Consider the following 15,384-nt stretch of genomic DNA (forward strand, 5'->3'; position numbering starts at 1 on the left):
TCACAAATCATTTGATTTAGATCGGAACTTCACAAATCATTTGATTTAGATCGGAACTTCACAAATCATTTGATTTAGATCGGAACTTCACAAATCATTTGATTTAGATCGGAACTTCACAAATCATTTGATTTAGATCGGAACTTCACAAATCATTTGATTTAGATCGGAACTTCGGAGTGTGTATCGCAAATCATTTGATTTAGATCGGAACTTCGGGGTTGTGGCTAGAAGGCATACGCTATGGCCGGAAACCAACAATAAATTGTCACAGCGTAATTGTCATTGAGACTTGTCATAGCACTTGCATATTGCAATTTTGTTGATTTTGATTGCTTCAATTATCCTCATTTGTAAATCACTTTGGATAAAAGCGTCTGCAAATGACTAAATGTAATGTAATAGGCTAAATTACATTTTCTACCCATTACATTTTGGTCTACAACACCTACCCCCAACTCTAAACCAACCCCTTACAATAATGCAAATACTGTAATTATTGGTGTTCAGCATGACAAATATTACACTATATTGATGTGCGCATAGTAGCCCTTCTAGCCTTAACCGAACTTCGGAGCGGGTTCATGAATCTTTTAGCTACTTAACCCAGGGGTCTTCTAGTAAATATTTTAGGTGATGGAAAAAAACTAGATTATTTTATATATTATAGTGTGGGAAAAATATATATTTCAATGTTTTTGCGTTCAATTGCAAAACTTTTGCGTTTCCTCGAGAATCTGCCTTCACTCGCAAAACTACACAATAGGCTACTTTTGCAAAAGAACGAAAACTTGAGAGCGAATGATAAGTTTCTCGGGGGACTGTAAACATTTTTTTCAACAGAACCGAAACTATTTGAGAGCAAATACAAAGTTCTCGGAAGAACGCAAAACATTTGCCAGAGCGATGCAAGGCTCCTTGAAGAAAATCCGAGAGAAGGCAGAAAACATTTAAATCAATTTTTTTTTCATCATTAATTTTTTTATCCAATCTCCACGTTTCTTTACCTATTGGCTTCATTTAACCAATACGTTTGGGATTTAATTTAATAAAATATGGAAAGTTCAAAACGACTATAGTTGAGCCAGAGTAGCCAATTACAGTATAAATTTAAGTTAGTTAATTAATACTTCGGCAGTGTTCCAATTCCTGGAGTGCAATTTAATTTGATTTCCAGTCTGAGGAGCTGGTATCAGCAAGGTCATTTAGTCAGAGTGTTAAAGCTCTCACCAGTTTACAAACACAGTGATTGAAGTACGCACGAGAGTAGTAGGGCGGAGACTGCATACTAGCACGAGTCGTGTAACTGTGTAAAGGGTCACCCGGTTACACGTGAGCATGGGGGGACAAGACAGGCACTGAAGGAAACTTAACAGGGAACGACAACAACCTGATGAACTGAACCGGAAAATGGCGACATGTGAGGGAAATGAAGCGCGCCCCGTGCTCAACCGGGTTCCTCCGTTACTCACGGATCTGTACCAGTTCACCATGGCGTACGCGTACTGGCGCGCGGGCAGACACAACGAGCCGGCCGTGTTCGAGCTGTTTTTCCGCGATAACCCGTTCGGCGGAGGCTTCTCACTCTTTGCGGGTCTCAGCGACTGTTTGCTGTTCCTGCAGAACTTCACTTTCTCAGATGACGGTGAGTGTGTGCACTGTGTACTTGTGACATAACTTTAGTAGCTCGCCTACTAAGAATGTGTATATAGCATTTTTGAGCATGCACCTCAATACTTAGTATGCTGCCTAACTAGACATAATTTGGTATATGTCTAAAAACCAAGTGAACTGACTACCCAAACAGCTTTTTTGAGAATGCATTTCAAAACCTAGTATGCTGTCTATGTAGACAGCTTTTGACAACTGTCTCAAATCCTTGTGATCTGATTAAGCAGACAAAATTGTTGGCCATGCATCACTTAATTTAGTCCAAGTGAGCACCCTACTCATCTCAAAACTTAATATGCTGCCTACTAGACAGCATTTGTTAGGCACATATATTAAAACCAAGTAAGCTCCCCACCCAAGTATTTCTTTTGGTCATGCATCTCAAAAACCTAGTATGCTCCAGCTCCCTAACTGGACAGCATTTGTTGGTCATATGTCTTAAAACCTAGTGAACTGACTCCCTTAACAGCTTTTTGGAGAATGCATTTCAAAACCTAGTATGCTGTCTATGTAGACAGCTTTTGACAAATGTCTCAAATCCTTGTGATCTGATTAAGCAGACAACATTTTTGGCCATGCATCACTTAATTTAGTCCAAGTGAGCACTCTACCCAAACAGCTTTCTTTGGTCTTGCATCTCAAAACTTAATATGCTGCCTAACTAGACAGCATTTGTTGGGCATGTGTCTTAAAACCTAGTTAGCTCCCTATATAGCATGTTTGGTCATGCATCTCAAATCCTAGTATGCTGTCTACATAGGCAACTTTTAGAAACGGTCTCAAAACCTTTTATTCTGATTGCGTTGATTGAACTTTTGGGCATGCATCACTAAACATATTACGCTGCCTAACTACACAGCATTTTTTGGGCATATGCCTTAAAACCTAGTAAACTGACTAAACAGCTTTTTCAGCATGAATCTCAAAACTCAGTATGTTCATGTTGCCTAATTAGACCTCATTTGTTAGGCATGTGTCTTAAAACCAAATAAGCTCCCCACTAAAGTAGCTCATCTGCTCATGCATCTCAAAACCTAGTATGCTGTCTACATAGACACCTTTTGACAGCTGTCCCAAAACCTTGTGATCTGACTAAACAGGCTGAATTTTTGTAAATGCATTACTAAACCTAGTATCCTGCCTATGTAGATTTAGGTACTTGTCAAAACAATGCATAGACTGAATTTTAGAGCATGCATCACTAAACCTAGTGCACTGCCTAACTAGACAGCATTTCTTGGGCATATGCCTTCAAAGCCAAGTGAGCACTCTACCCATGCATCTCATCACCTAGTAGGCTGTCTACATTGAACTTATGTCTCAAAAACTTATAATCTGACCAACTAGACAGTTTTTGGTCATGCATCACTAAACCTAGTATGCTGCCTAACTAGACGCAATTTGTCGGGCATATGTATTAAAACCAAGAGAGATCCCAACCCAAACAGCTTTTTTGATCGTGCATCTCAACGCCTAGTATGCTGTCCAAACTATTATTTGGTCATGCATCTCAAAAACCAAGTATGCTCCCTAACTGGACAGCATTTGTTGGTCATGTCTTAAAACCTAGTGAACTATCTAAACAGCTTTTTTGGGCATGCATATCTACCCTGGTATGCTGCCTAACTGGGCACCATTTTTATATCTTAAAACCTAGTGAACAGACTACCCTTGGTCATGCATCACTAAACCTAGTTTGCTGTCTACCTGGACAGCATTTGTTGAGCATATGCCTTAAAATCAATCAGTCACTCTACACAAACAGCTTTTTTTAGGCATGCATCTCAAACCTATTATGCTACTTGACTAGATAGCATCTTCTGACACGTCTTGAAATCTAGTGAACTACCTACCTTGTTAGCCATGTGTCTTAAATCCAAATAAGCTCCCTACCTGACATTGGTCTTATAACCTTGTGAACAGGCTACCTAAACAGCTTTTATCAGCATGCATCTCAAAACCTACTATGCTTCCTAAATGGATTGTATTTGTTAGGTATATGTCTTAAAACCAAGTGAGCACCCTAACCAAATAGCTTTTTTGCTCATGCATCTCAACACTTAGATTGCTGCTTAAGTAGAGAGCATTTGTTGGGCATGTGTCTTAAAACCTAGTTAGCTATACCTATATAGCATGTTTGGTCATGCATCTCAAATCCTAGTATGCTGTCTACATAGACAACTTTTAGTAACTGTCTCAAAACCTTTTATTCTGATTGCGTTGATTGAACTGTCTCAACTTATAATCTGACCAACTAGACATTTTTTGGTCATGCATCACTAAACCTAGTATGCTGCCTAACTAGACGGCATTTGTTGGGCATATGTATTAAAACCAAGAGAGATCCCAACCTGAACAGCTTTTTTGGTCATGCATCTCAACGCCTAGTATGCTGTCCACATAGACAGCATTTTTGGTGATCTGACTGCGTAGACCGAATACTGCCTAACTAGACAGCATTTTTGACCGTGTCTCAAAAGCACATGAGCTCCCTACTCGGACAGTATTTTGGGTTTACTTGTTTTGCAGCATATTTGGGCACTTCTGTGATGCCAAGATGCTGTCTAGTTAGGCTCACTTGGTTTTGAGACACTGTTTTCTAGTTAGACTATGACAGAAATGTATGCATGTGTTAGTTAATGATTTAATGATAAACACACCCACCAAGAGTATGCACTTGTTTCTTTACATGCATGTCTTAGTCTGACGCCATCTGTCAGTAGTTGCATGTTGCACCTTTTTTCAAGTAACTAGTAAAGTAATGCATTACTTTTTAATTTACAAGAAAATATCTAAGTTACTTTTTCAAATAAGTAACTCCAGTTCCCCCCCCCCCCACACACATTTATTGATTGACAGCTCTCCTGTCCCCACGTTGAGAGAAATCAGGAGTAAGATGTTACTGTAGTTATAGAATAAATGTGAACATGCATTAATTCATCTCACTTGCAAAAAACACACATTTATTGATTGACAGCTCTCCTGTCCCCACGTTGAGAGAAATCAGGAGTAAGATGTTACTGTAGTTATAGAATAAATGTGAACATGCATTAATTCATCTCACTTGCAAAAAAAACAGATTCAGTTTTACATTTGCAAAAAATAATTTTTTTTATATTAAAAACAAACAAGCAAGCTCTGCCCAGATTTAAAAAGTAACGATAATGTAATGCATTACTTTCCATAAAAAGTAACTAAGTAACGTAATTAGTTACTTTTTTATGGAGTAAAGCAATATTGTAATGCATTACTTTTAAAAGTAACTTTCCCCAAGACTGATTGTAACATGATGCATGCATGCAAAGGAAGTAGTTCTTACTCTGCTTCTGTCCTGTGCATCCTGTAGATTCTGTCTGTATTATTTACTAAGCTCTTCATCATCTTGTGTGCTTCAGATGTGGAGTATCTGCGCTCCGTTCTCCCAGCAGGCACAGATGCTGCGTTCTTCTCATATCTGAAGGAGCTGGACTGTTCGTCTGTGTCTGTGTCAGCGGTACCTGAGGGGTCCGTGGTCTTCGCTCGAGTATGTGAGCCATTCAAAGGTCAGCTGTAATCTGATCTGCTGCTGCCAGAGCTCCAGTGTTCACACTGCTGTTCATGTGTTCAGGTTCCTCTGCTGGAAGTGTCTGGACCGCTGGCCGTGGTTCAGCTGCTGGAGACCAGTCTGCTCTGCCTGGTCAACTACGCCAGGTAAATACAGCATTCTGTTAAAGCACATTCATTCATTAGTTTCTTGAATGCAGTGGTGCCTTTAAAAACCGATTATATGACAGTATGCTGGTTTAAAATCACCTGGCAACATGAACAGGGTCAAAATAAGCCTTGAAATGTTACATTTTTGCAGAGGGAAGTGCTTAATGTTCAAAACAGTGTTATTCATCCACCTCAGGAAGTCAAACCTAATATTTATATGATTTCAGAAGAACCAAGAAGTGTGTGACTTGTTAGCATTAAAAATTAAACAAAAAATAGAGCTATATTAAAAAAATACAGAGTCAGTGTTATTTTAGTATAACTGAGATACTACTTTAGTTTTAAAAAATAATTTGAACTAGTATTTTCTGATTTGAATTTAATCTTAGTTCATTTAGTTAAATGTAGTAATATTGTTTTTGTCATTTTAGTAAATGTTTTTTTAATGTATAGTTTTTTTTTTTTTAGCAAGGTTTGTTAAATGAACATGAGAAATGTTACAATAAATGGAGTAAATTTTAAAAAAGTGTTTTTAAAGATAATATTTAATTTGTCAAGTACCAATTTTTTTATGGTTTTGCAGTTAATATATAACTACTGTATATAGACTGTATATTTATTATTATTGGTATTATTTGTTATTATTTTTCTTATAGTAACTTTGGTAACAAGGCTGAATTATTAAAGTTGATGATTCCAGTCAACATCTCAATTTGCGTAGAGAAAATAAGATGATTTACTTGTTTTCTCATCATGTTGTGGAACAGCCCCATTACTGTTTTGTTTTTGGTTATTTACATTCATTTTAATAAATGTTTCTTATTTTATAAAGTAACTGAAACTATTTTACTACAGTGAACATCAATTCAGCAGACTGTATCAAAATGTCTAATAGGTCTCACTCTAGAAATGGGATTTGTGCTTTATTGGTTTTAAAAACGATTAGGACTCCGGCTCCAGAATCTGTAGTTTTTGTCGCGGCTGGCTGCGTAACGACTGTGTGCTCATGAAGTCTCTCTCCTCTCAGTCTGGTGTGTAGCAACGCTGCTCGTTTCCGTTTGGCTGCAGGTCCCAGACGCAGATTAATGGAGATGGGGCTCAGAAGAGCTCAGGGTCCTGACGGAGGCCTGACTGCCTCTCGATACACATACATTGGTGGTGAGTGAATGTGGAATGACGAGTCCACTGAAGTCCTGCTGAATGACAGTCATATGGACTATTCTCTTTGAGTAAGCATCATGTGAACGGCTACTGCTGATTGTTTTTCCAGGTTTTGATTTGACGAGTAACGCTCTCGCCGGCCGTCTGTTTGGCATTCCTGTGGCGGGAACCATGGCGCACTCTTATGTCACTTCCTTTTCCTCTCTGGAGGAGGTGTGGCCACAGGTGGGCGTTTCACTGAATGAACCCGAATATTTCAGTGGTTTGTTCAGTTTGGAATCAATTTGCAATTATAATTTTTATATATATATATATATACATATACACACACTACTGTTAAAACGTTTGGGGTCGGTAATATACATAATTTTTTTAACACACATAAATCTTAATTATTCCAAAAATCTAATATCTAACAAATATCTAATGTATAATAATCACACGCGATTAATCACACCCAAAGTTTGTGTTTACATAATATATGTGTGTGTGTACTGTGTGTGTGTGTGTGTGTGTGTGTATATAAATATATATTTATTTATTTTATTTTGTTATGTATATCTTTATGTATTTGGGATGCAATTAATCGTGATTATTCTCTTTGACAGCAATAATATTTACATTTAGTCATTTAGCAGATGCTTTTATCCAAAGCGACTTACAAATGAGGACAACAGAAGCAGTCAAAATCAACAAGAGAGCAGTGATACACAAGTGCTATAACAAGTCTCAGTTAGCTTAATGTAGTACACGTAGCAAGTTTCAAAAACAAATCATATAATAAATAAAAAGAAAACAAAGAATAGAGCAAGCTAGTGTTAGAGGCCTTTTTTGCTATTGTTAACTGTATAATAAATAAAAAGAAAACAAATAGAATACAAAAATATTAGAGAAGCAAGTGTTAGCTTTTTTTATTTTTTTTAAGAAAACAAGCAGTTAGTAAATAAATAGAGTGCAAGTCTAATAAGAATAGAGAGTGCTATATATAATATACATATAAATATCTATCTATCCATCCATACATACAAACATATATATAGATCTTTTGTGTATATATAGATAATTTTTTTCTCACACACACACACTGAGAATATATATTAAAAATATGTGAAAAATATCAGTATTTCAAGATGATATAGACACAATTTCTAGACAATATAGCTCAAAATTGAGATTGATTGAAATTAATCTTTTTCATCCTTTTTTGCAATATTCTATACACACACCACTCAAAAGTTTGGAATAATTAAGATTTTTAAAATGTTTTTGAAAGAAGTCTCTTCTGCTCACCAAGGCTGTATTTATTTGTTTAAAAATACATTACAAAATTTAAAATATCTGTTTTCTATGTGAGTATCTGTTAAACTGTAATGTATTTCTGTGATGCGCAGCTGAATTTTCAGCATCATTACTCCAGTCTTCAGTGTCACGTGATCTTCAGAAATCAGTATAATATGCTGATCTGCTGCTCGAGAAACCTTTCTGATTATTATCAATGTTGAAAACAGTTGTGCCGCTTCATATATTTGTGGAAACCGTGATGCATTTTATTTTTAAGGATAATTTGATGAATAGAAAGTTCAAAAGAACAGCATTTATTTGAAATAGAAATCTTCTGTAACATTGTAAATGTCTTTACTGTCACTTTTGATCAGTTGAAATGAATAAAAGTATTAATTTCTTTTACTGACCTTTAACGATAAAGCATGTGTGTTGATTTGTGATGGCAGACTCTGGTGCCCTGCGGCGGCGGCGGCCCTATTGACTTCATCTGTCTGGTGAAGGGTTGGCTGGGTCGTGTCTGTCAGCTATTGGGGTCAAAGACGAGCCTCGTTCGGGAGGGAGAGCTGGCGGCCTTCCTGTCCTACGCCATCGCCTACCCACAAAACTTCCTGCCCGTGATTGACAGCTACAGCGTCAGCTGGTAAGACACGTGATCATTCAGTAGTGTGGTGTGCTGTGATGTTTTTGACTGATGTTTTTGCTGCAGCAGCGGTCTGCTGTGCTTCTGTGCCGTGGCTCTGGCTCTGTATGAGCTGCAGTACCGGCCGCTGGGCGTCAGGCTGGACAGCGGGGACATCTGCAAGCAGTCGCTGGAAGTGCGGCACGTCTTCAAAGAATGTAGCAAACAGTGAGACACTTCCTTCAGACTACTACCTCTAATAACACAACATTATTACACTGGCATTTATGCCAACCTCTGATATATATATATATACAGTGGGTACGGAAAGTATTCAGACCCCCTTAAATTTTTCACTCTTTGTTATATTGCAGCCATTTGCTAAAATAATTTAAGTTAATTTTTTTTCCTCATTAATGTACACACAGCACCCCATATTGACAGAAAAACACAGAATTGTTGACATTTTTGCAGATTTATTAAAAAAGAAAAACTGAAATATCACATGGTCCTAAGTATTCAGACCCTTTGCTGTGACACTCATATATTTAACTCAGGGGCTGTCCATTTCTTCTGATCAGCCTTGTGGCATATGACACAGTGCTGCCCACATGGCTATAACAGCTCATTTTTATCAGTTCTTTTGTCTTAAGATTTTTTTTTTGTCTTAAGATAGATTTCTGCTCGTTCTAAATCAGATACAGATAAAGTAGCACAGTAAAGATTACATTCATATAAATGCATTAGTGAGAGCGATTGCGTGTGTGAATGAATTCTACCTGGCAGAGTCTCTCTACTAGTGAAGCTGTGGGATTTATTTTTAATTATTTTGTGTGCTCTGCACGAGATGCACGTGCTACGGTCTGTCTGTAGCCTATGTGTGTGTGTTACAGTGCAGCAGGCATTAGATTAGAACGGTGATTAACTTACCTGTGCAACTGTTTAAAACATGCATTCTCCCGTTCAATTTCGAGCATCCAGTAATATAATCACATGTCTTGTGGAGCGCTTTCAGAGTATGCATTTATTTGTCATTTTAACTGTTTGGAACTGGAGCGACTGATCTGTGTGATTTTAAAAAATTAACTTAAAATAGAAATGTAGTCTTATACTTTTTATTTTTATATTATACTTTATTAAAAAGGAAAAACAATTATAAAAATAAAAATACAACAGAATGTGTACTTTTATTATTATTTAATATGTATTTTTATATTTTTTTGTTTAATTTTGGTGTTGAAGTAATTTTGTTGTTTTTATTAGCTTTGTTTAATATTTCTATTTAGCCTTAAAGCTTATTTCTGTTAGTTGCCAAGGCAACATTTCATTTAGGTTTATGTTTTTCATCTAATCCTTCTATTTTATTTCATTTCAGCTTCATTTCAATTACAGAAAATTATATTTAATAGGTTTAGTTTCAGTTTTTCCAGGGTTATTATCGTTAACTAAAATGAAAACCATAGAAACATTTTTATTACATAAACTTTCAGCTATATATAAAGACTTTTTTCAGCTAGTTGCAAAGGCAACTGTTGTAGTTCTCATTTAGTTTGTTGAAACACTAAAATTACTAAAAGTAAATTAAATAAAGCTATAAATTAAAACTTAATAAAAACAATATAGACATACTTAAAAAAAATTACAAAAACTAAAATGAAAACAGAAAATAAAATCTATTTTAAATCAGACCTATAATATTATATCAATACTAAACTCATACTAAAATAGTGTAAAAGTGTTCAACTTCAGCATGCAATCACTCAAATCTATTTTATTCTGTGTTTGTCTGCAGGTTCTCAGTTCCTCAGTTTGAGTCTCTCATCATCGTCGGCACAAACAGTATTTCAGAACAGAGTCTCGCTGAACTCAACAAGAAAGTAAGAGCTCTTCACATCAGATACATTAAACACAGCAATCTAGACATGCATCACCTGTTTGTCTGTGTCAGGATAATGAGATTGACGTGGTTGGAGTGGGGACTCATCTGGTCACATGCACGCGTCAGCCCTCTCTGGGATGTGTATATAAGGTATATAAGGTTTCCCAGCATTACATTTCACACATAGTGCTTTAATTAATACATGCTGATGGTTGTATTACTCACTCACTGTAGCTGATAGAGGTCAGAGGTCGTCCCCGAATGAAGATGAGTGAAGATCCAGAGAAAAGCACACTGCCGGGACGCAAGTCTGTCTATAGGCTTCTGGACGCAGACGGTCCGTATTTACCCGTTTATAATCACCCTTTTATTAATTACTTTCTGCTTTTCTCATGATTTGTAATACAAATTCAACCTTATAGCAAATATTCACAATATTTTTTGTGATAATGCTACATAAAATTAACCAACAGTGTGAATATTGTGATGATTTCAATGTGCATTTTATTTTGTTTCTTAAAAAAGCATTTCAGATTAAATATATAAATATTTACATAAATATATATACTTTATATATATAAAAAGTGTATATATATATATATATATATATATATATATATATATATATATATATATATATATATATATATATATATATATATATATGGGAGAACTTGCACAATTGGTGGCTGACTAAATACTTTTTTGCCCCACTGTATATATACTGTATATTTATAGATTTGTTCAGCCTTTTTACAATATTCTACAATATTGTATGTATTATAAAAAGGCTGAAAAAGATTAATATTTATCCATCTAATTTTTCTAGTTATATTGTCTTAAAATATTGCTTTAATTTTATATATAAACAAACACAGAGCGAGAGTATTGCGAAAAAGGCAGAAATATATCAATATTTCAAGACAATATAGACTATTTCTAGACGATAGATAGAATATTATAAAATGTTGCAAAAACGCTTATTTTTCTTATCTAGCCAAAGTAATGGGGAAGCATCAGGGGATATGAGGACATTTTCTAATTTAAATCCATTGGTCTGAAAAAAAAAAGTATGGAAATTAATATAATAAAAAAAAGTCCCATTAAAGGCATTGACATCTATATTAAACAGTATTTTTTTAGCTATATTCCTCAGCCATATTTTAGACATGCTAAAACGATTATGTGTGAAAAAAAGAGCTTAGTGCACCTTTCACAGGATCCACGTTTGGCAGCACCATGAGCTGAATTGAGTTCATATGAACGTCTGTTTGGCAGGTCATCCGCAGATGGATCTGATCTGTTTGTCAGAAGAAGCAGCTCCTAAAGCGGGCGTCTCCCTGACCTGCTTCCCTCTGGGACTGAACGAGACGCTTCAAACGGTCACACCGGCTCAAGTAACCAGTCTGCGTTTGGATGTCTTCACCTGTGGACAGGTAAACACTGCCAATATCAGCCATTGGACAAGTAATGAAATGTAAGGAAATGTCCTCACCCTGCAGGCCATCCAAGATGTTGATGAGTTTGTGTCTTCATCAGATTTGGAGAAATGCAGCACTGCATCAGTGTCTCAGCAATGGATGCTCTGCAGTGAATGGGTGCCGTCAGAATGAGAGTCCAAACAGCTGATAAAAACAGCACAATAATCCACAAGTAATCCACAGCACTCCAGTCCGTCAGTTAACATCTGGAGAAGATAAAAGCTGAAACTAATCCAGCATTAAGACATTTTAACATTAAACTGTTGCTTTTGGCTAAAATATGAGTCCATAAAATATGAGTCCATAATAAAGACATTAACTGATGGACTGGAGTGCTGTGGATTATTGTGATGTTTTTATCAGCTGTTTGGACTCTCATTCTGACGGCACCCATTCACTGCAGAGCATCCATTGCTGAGACACTGATGCAGTGCTGCATTTCTCCAAACCTGATGAAGACACAAACTCATCCTAATCTTGGATGATCTGAGGATGAGTAAATATTAATAAAATTTTCATTTTTGGGTGAACTATTTCTTTAAATTGAACAGAAAAATGTATATTTCATTGCTTTTTCGTACAGAATCTAATTGAGATTTGTGTTGATTGCGTGCACAGATCACATTCCCCCTAAACAGTGCGTCAGAGAGTCGTGAGCGTGCACAGATTTCTCTGCAAACGCTGCATCCACTTCACAAGAGACTACAAGAGCCACACGATTACACCGTGAGTTCACGATATCAGCAACTGGAATACATGACATCTGCAGACTGAAAGTGTGTTTCTTAACATTGTCTTAAAGGTGGCTTTATCAGAGCGGCTGCACTCCCTGGTGTCTGATATCACAAAAGGAAACAGTAAAGGCAGCAACTTCCTGCTGTCGAACTGAAGCCGAGCCGAAACATGGAGCACAGACCAAAGTCAGAAGCATTACATCTAAAGGAAAAGATGCATTAAAATCCCCTTTTCCCTTTAAAAAAATGTCCTAATAACAAATTCAGCAATGCTGCTTGTTGTGGTCCAATAGCATTAAGTTATTTTGAATATGGCATTGGTTCATTTTAAGATTAACTAATAAAATAAGTGATGATGTAATGAAAATGATTATTTACTGTTTGTTTTACAACATAATAAAGCTTTTATGTACAAAAGTGATTCATGAATGTGTTTTGTCCCATAATCCTAATTGTAATGTGATCTACCTTAAAGTATTTTTTTTAAATATTTAAAATATAAAAATAAAACCATTAGTAAAAGGAAATAAAAATAAAAGTAGTTTTTTTATATTTAAAATATAAAAATAAAACAATTAGTAAAAGGAAATAAAAATACAAGTATTTTTTATATTTAAAATATAAAAATAAAACAATTAGTAAAAGGAAATAAAAATACAAGTATTTTTTATAATTTAAAATATTTTTTTTAAAGGAAAAAGTAAATAAAAATAAGTATTTTTTATATTTAAAATATAAAAATAAAACAATTAGTAAAAGGAAAAAAAATCTAGTATGCTTAGTTTTAGTAAATAAATAAGTAAAGAAATAGTACATTTTTAGTATATCAATTTGCATAGTAAATCTAATTTAATTAAAAAAGGTAACCGGCTTTGTTTGTTGTTCATATGAGTGTTATTATTATTATTTTATTATTTTAATTTTGTTGTGTGTTTTATTAGTATTTTAAATGTCTATATAGTTAGGCCTATGTATAGTTATGTAACTGAAATAAAATAAAATAAAATAAAAAAATCTTATTTTCCTTCTAGTGACAAATGGTATTTATGGTTTTTAGATTTAGTTAGCTACAAAAAAAAACTATCATATCGTAATGTGTGAATATTTAAAGTTTTATATCGAGTTCGGGTTTGTAAACGGATGAATGTGTAACTACGGCTGCTTTGAAAGATTTTAAAAACAATTCAATGAATGTTCAGATAAACACAACCGCCGTCTTTATTGTTTACTCGCTGATGCCTCCGTGTTGTCAGGGGCAACAGTTATTTTTCCGCTCCAAATCGCCTTTATTCCCATCACCGTCACCTCATTGGACGTTCCCTCCGTCAATCCGTTGTTTTTCTCGAGCTGTGATTGGCTACCGCGTGTGTCAGTCAGAAGCAACGCGATTCTATTGGCTGAACCCCAAGGACGCAACGCGAGAGCGCGAGAGATGCTCGTGCAGCGTACAAGTGGATTTACTTATTTTGAGTGAATTATATTCTTTAAAAATCACATTATGGAGTTATGGAGATGCGTTTAGACACATATATAGTTAAAACCCGTGTCCAGCGAGTGTAAAATAGCCGTTAGTTCGTGTTCGGATAGCAGCGTTTAACGGATTTAGCGCAGTTTGATAACATGCGAGCGCTATTGTGAGTGCAGGTGTTATTACAGTACAGTAAAAGTACAGTAATAAAGGTGAGTTTATGATGTGTGACTCTGGATCAGATGAGGATATAACTGCTGAGGACGGAGGGTCGACAGAGTCAGTCCGCAAGGTAACGTTAGCTGGACTTTCAGAGATCTGGCTCCATGCACATTACTTAATATGTCATAATATGTTCATTTATTACTTATTGCTTATCATTAAAACCAGCAACGCAATAAGAAATAACAGGTTGAGGCACTTACCCAAAAGTACCATGGTATTACCTATTGTACCATAGTAACTGATTCAATATATTCTCAAACTATGGTATTTACATGGTAAAATAATAACACAGTAATAGCATGTCTTTAGATGACATTCTTTGAAGTCCTTGCAATGAAATTAAGTAAAAATAAATAAATAAATAAAAATAGTAACACTTTACTATAAACATTAGTTAGCATAAACAATACTTGCACAGAATTTATTTATTTATTAATGGTAAGTTCAACATTTACTAGCACATTACCAAAATCAAACTTCGTAACTTATCTGCTAACATTAGATAATGGACTGTGAACATTTTTATTAACTAACATAAAGGTTCATAAATGCTGTAAAATATGTTGTATATGTTCATGTTAGTTAATGGACTAACCAATGTCAACAAACGAGACCTTATTGTAAAGTGTTGCCATAAAAATAATAATAATATTTTATTTATTTTGATTATATACATGTATTTTATTTGTTTTGTGTGTATATATACACACATTAAATGTTTATTATTTTTGTGTTTTATTTATATATATATATATATATATATATATATATATATATATATATATATATACAGTGGGTACGGAAAGTATTCAGACCCCCTTAAAATTTTCACTCTTTGTTATATTGCAGCCATTTGCTAAAATCATTTAAGTTCATTTTTTCCTCATTAATGTACACACAGCACCCCATATTGACAGAAAAACACAGAATTGTTGACATTTTTGCAGATTTATTAAAAAAGAAAAACTGAAATATCACATGGTCCTAAGTATTCAGACCCTTTGCTCAGTATTTAGTAGAAGCACCCTTTTGATCTAATACAGCCATGAGTCTTTTTGGGAACGATGCAACAAGTTTTTCACACCTGGATTTGGGGATCCTCTGCCATTCCTCCTTGCAGATCCTCTCCAGTTCTGTCAGGTTGGATGGTAAACGTTGGTGGACAGCCA

At 35.2% G+C, this 15,384-nt stretch overlaps 1 protein-coding gene across 2 annotated transcripts; it reads left to right on the plus strand.

Annotated features, from left to right (window-relative positions):
* Positions 1–1,267: 1,267 nt before the first annotated feature.
* On the plus strand, positions 1,268–12,762 carry naprt (nicotinate phosphoribosyltransferase). 2 transcript variants are annotated; one of them, XM_016252609.1, is made up of 13 exons: positions 1,268–1,645; positions 5,067–5,194; positions 5,279–5,361; positions 6,392–6,522; positions 6,635–6,750; positions 8,256–8,449; positions 8,516–8,656; positions 10,221–10,305; positions 10,377–10,457; positions 10,542–10,644; positions 11,586–11,743; positions 12,407–12,514; positions 12,591–12,762. In XM_016252609.1, exons 1-13 carry the CDS (start codon positions 1,411–1,413, stop codon positions 12,675–12,677), a joined length of 1,650 nt encoding a protein of 549 aa, XP_016108095.1. In that variant the 5' UTR covers positions 1,268–1,410; the 3' UTR covers positions 12,678–12,762. The 2 variants fall into 2 exon arrangements, with proteins under 2 accessions (XP_016108095.1, XP_016108096.1); XM_016252610.1 differs by having other exon boundaries at positions 8,519–8,656.
* The last annotated feature ends 2,622 nt before the right edge of the window (positions 12,763–15,384 follow it).

This window comes from Sinocyclocheilus grahami, unplaced genomic scaffold (assembly GCF_001515645.1).
Source record: "Sinocyclocheilus grahami isolate Dianchi unplaced genomic scaffold, SAMN03320097.WGS_v1.1 scaffold1122.1, whole genome shotgun sequence".
Classification (NCBI taxonomy): domain Eukaryota; kingdom Metazoa; phylum Chordata; class Actinopteri; order Cypriniformes; family Cyprinidae; genus Sinocyclocheilus; species Sinocyclocheilus grahami.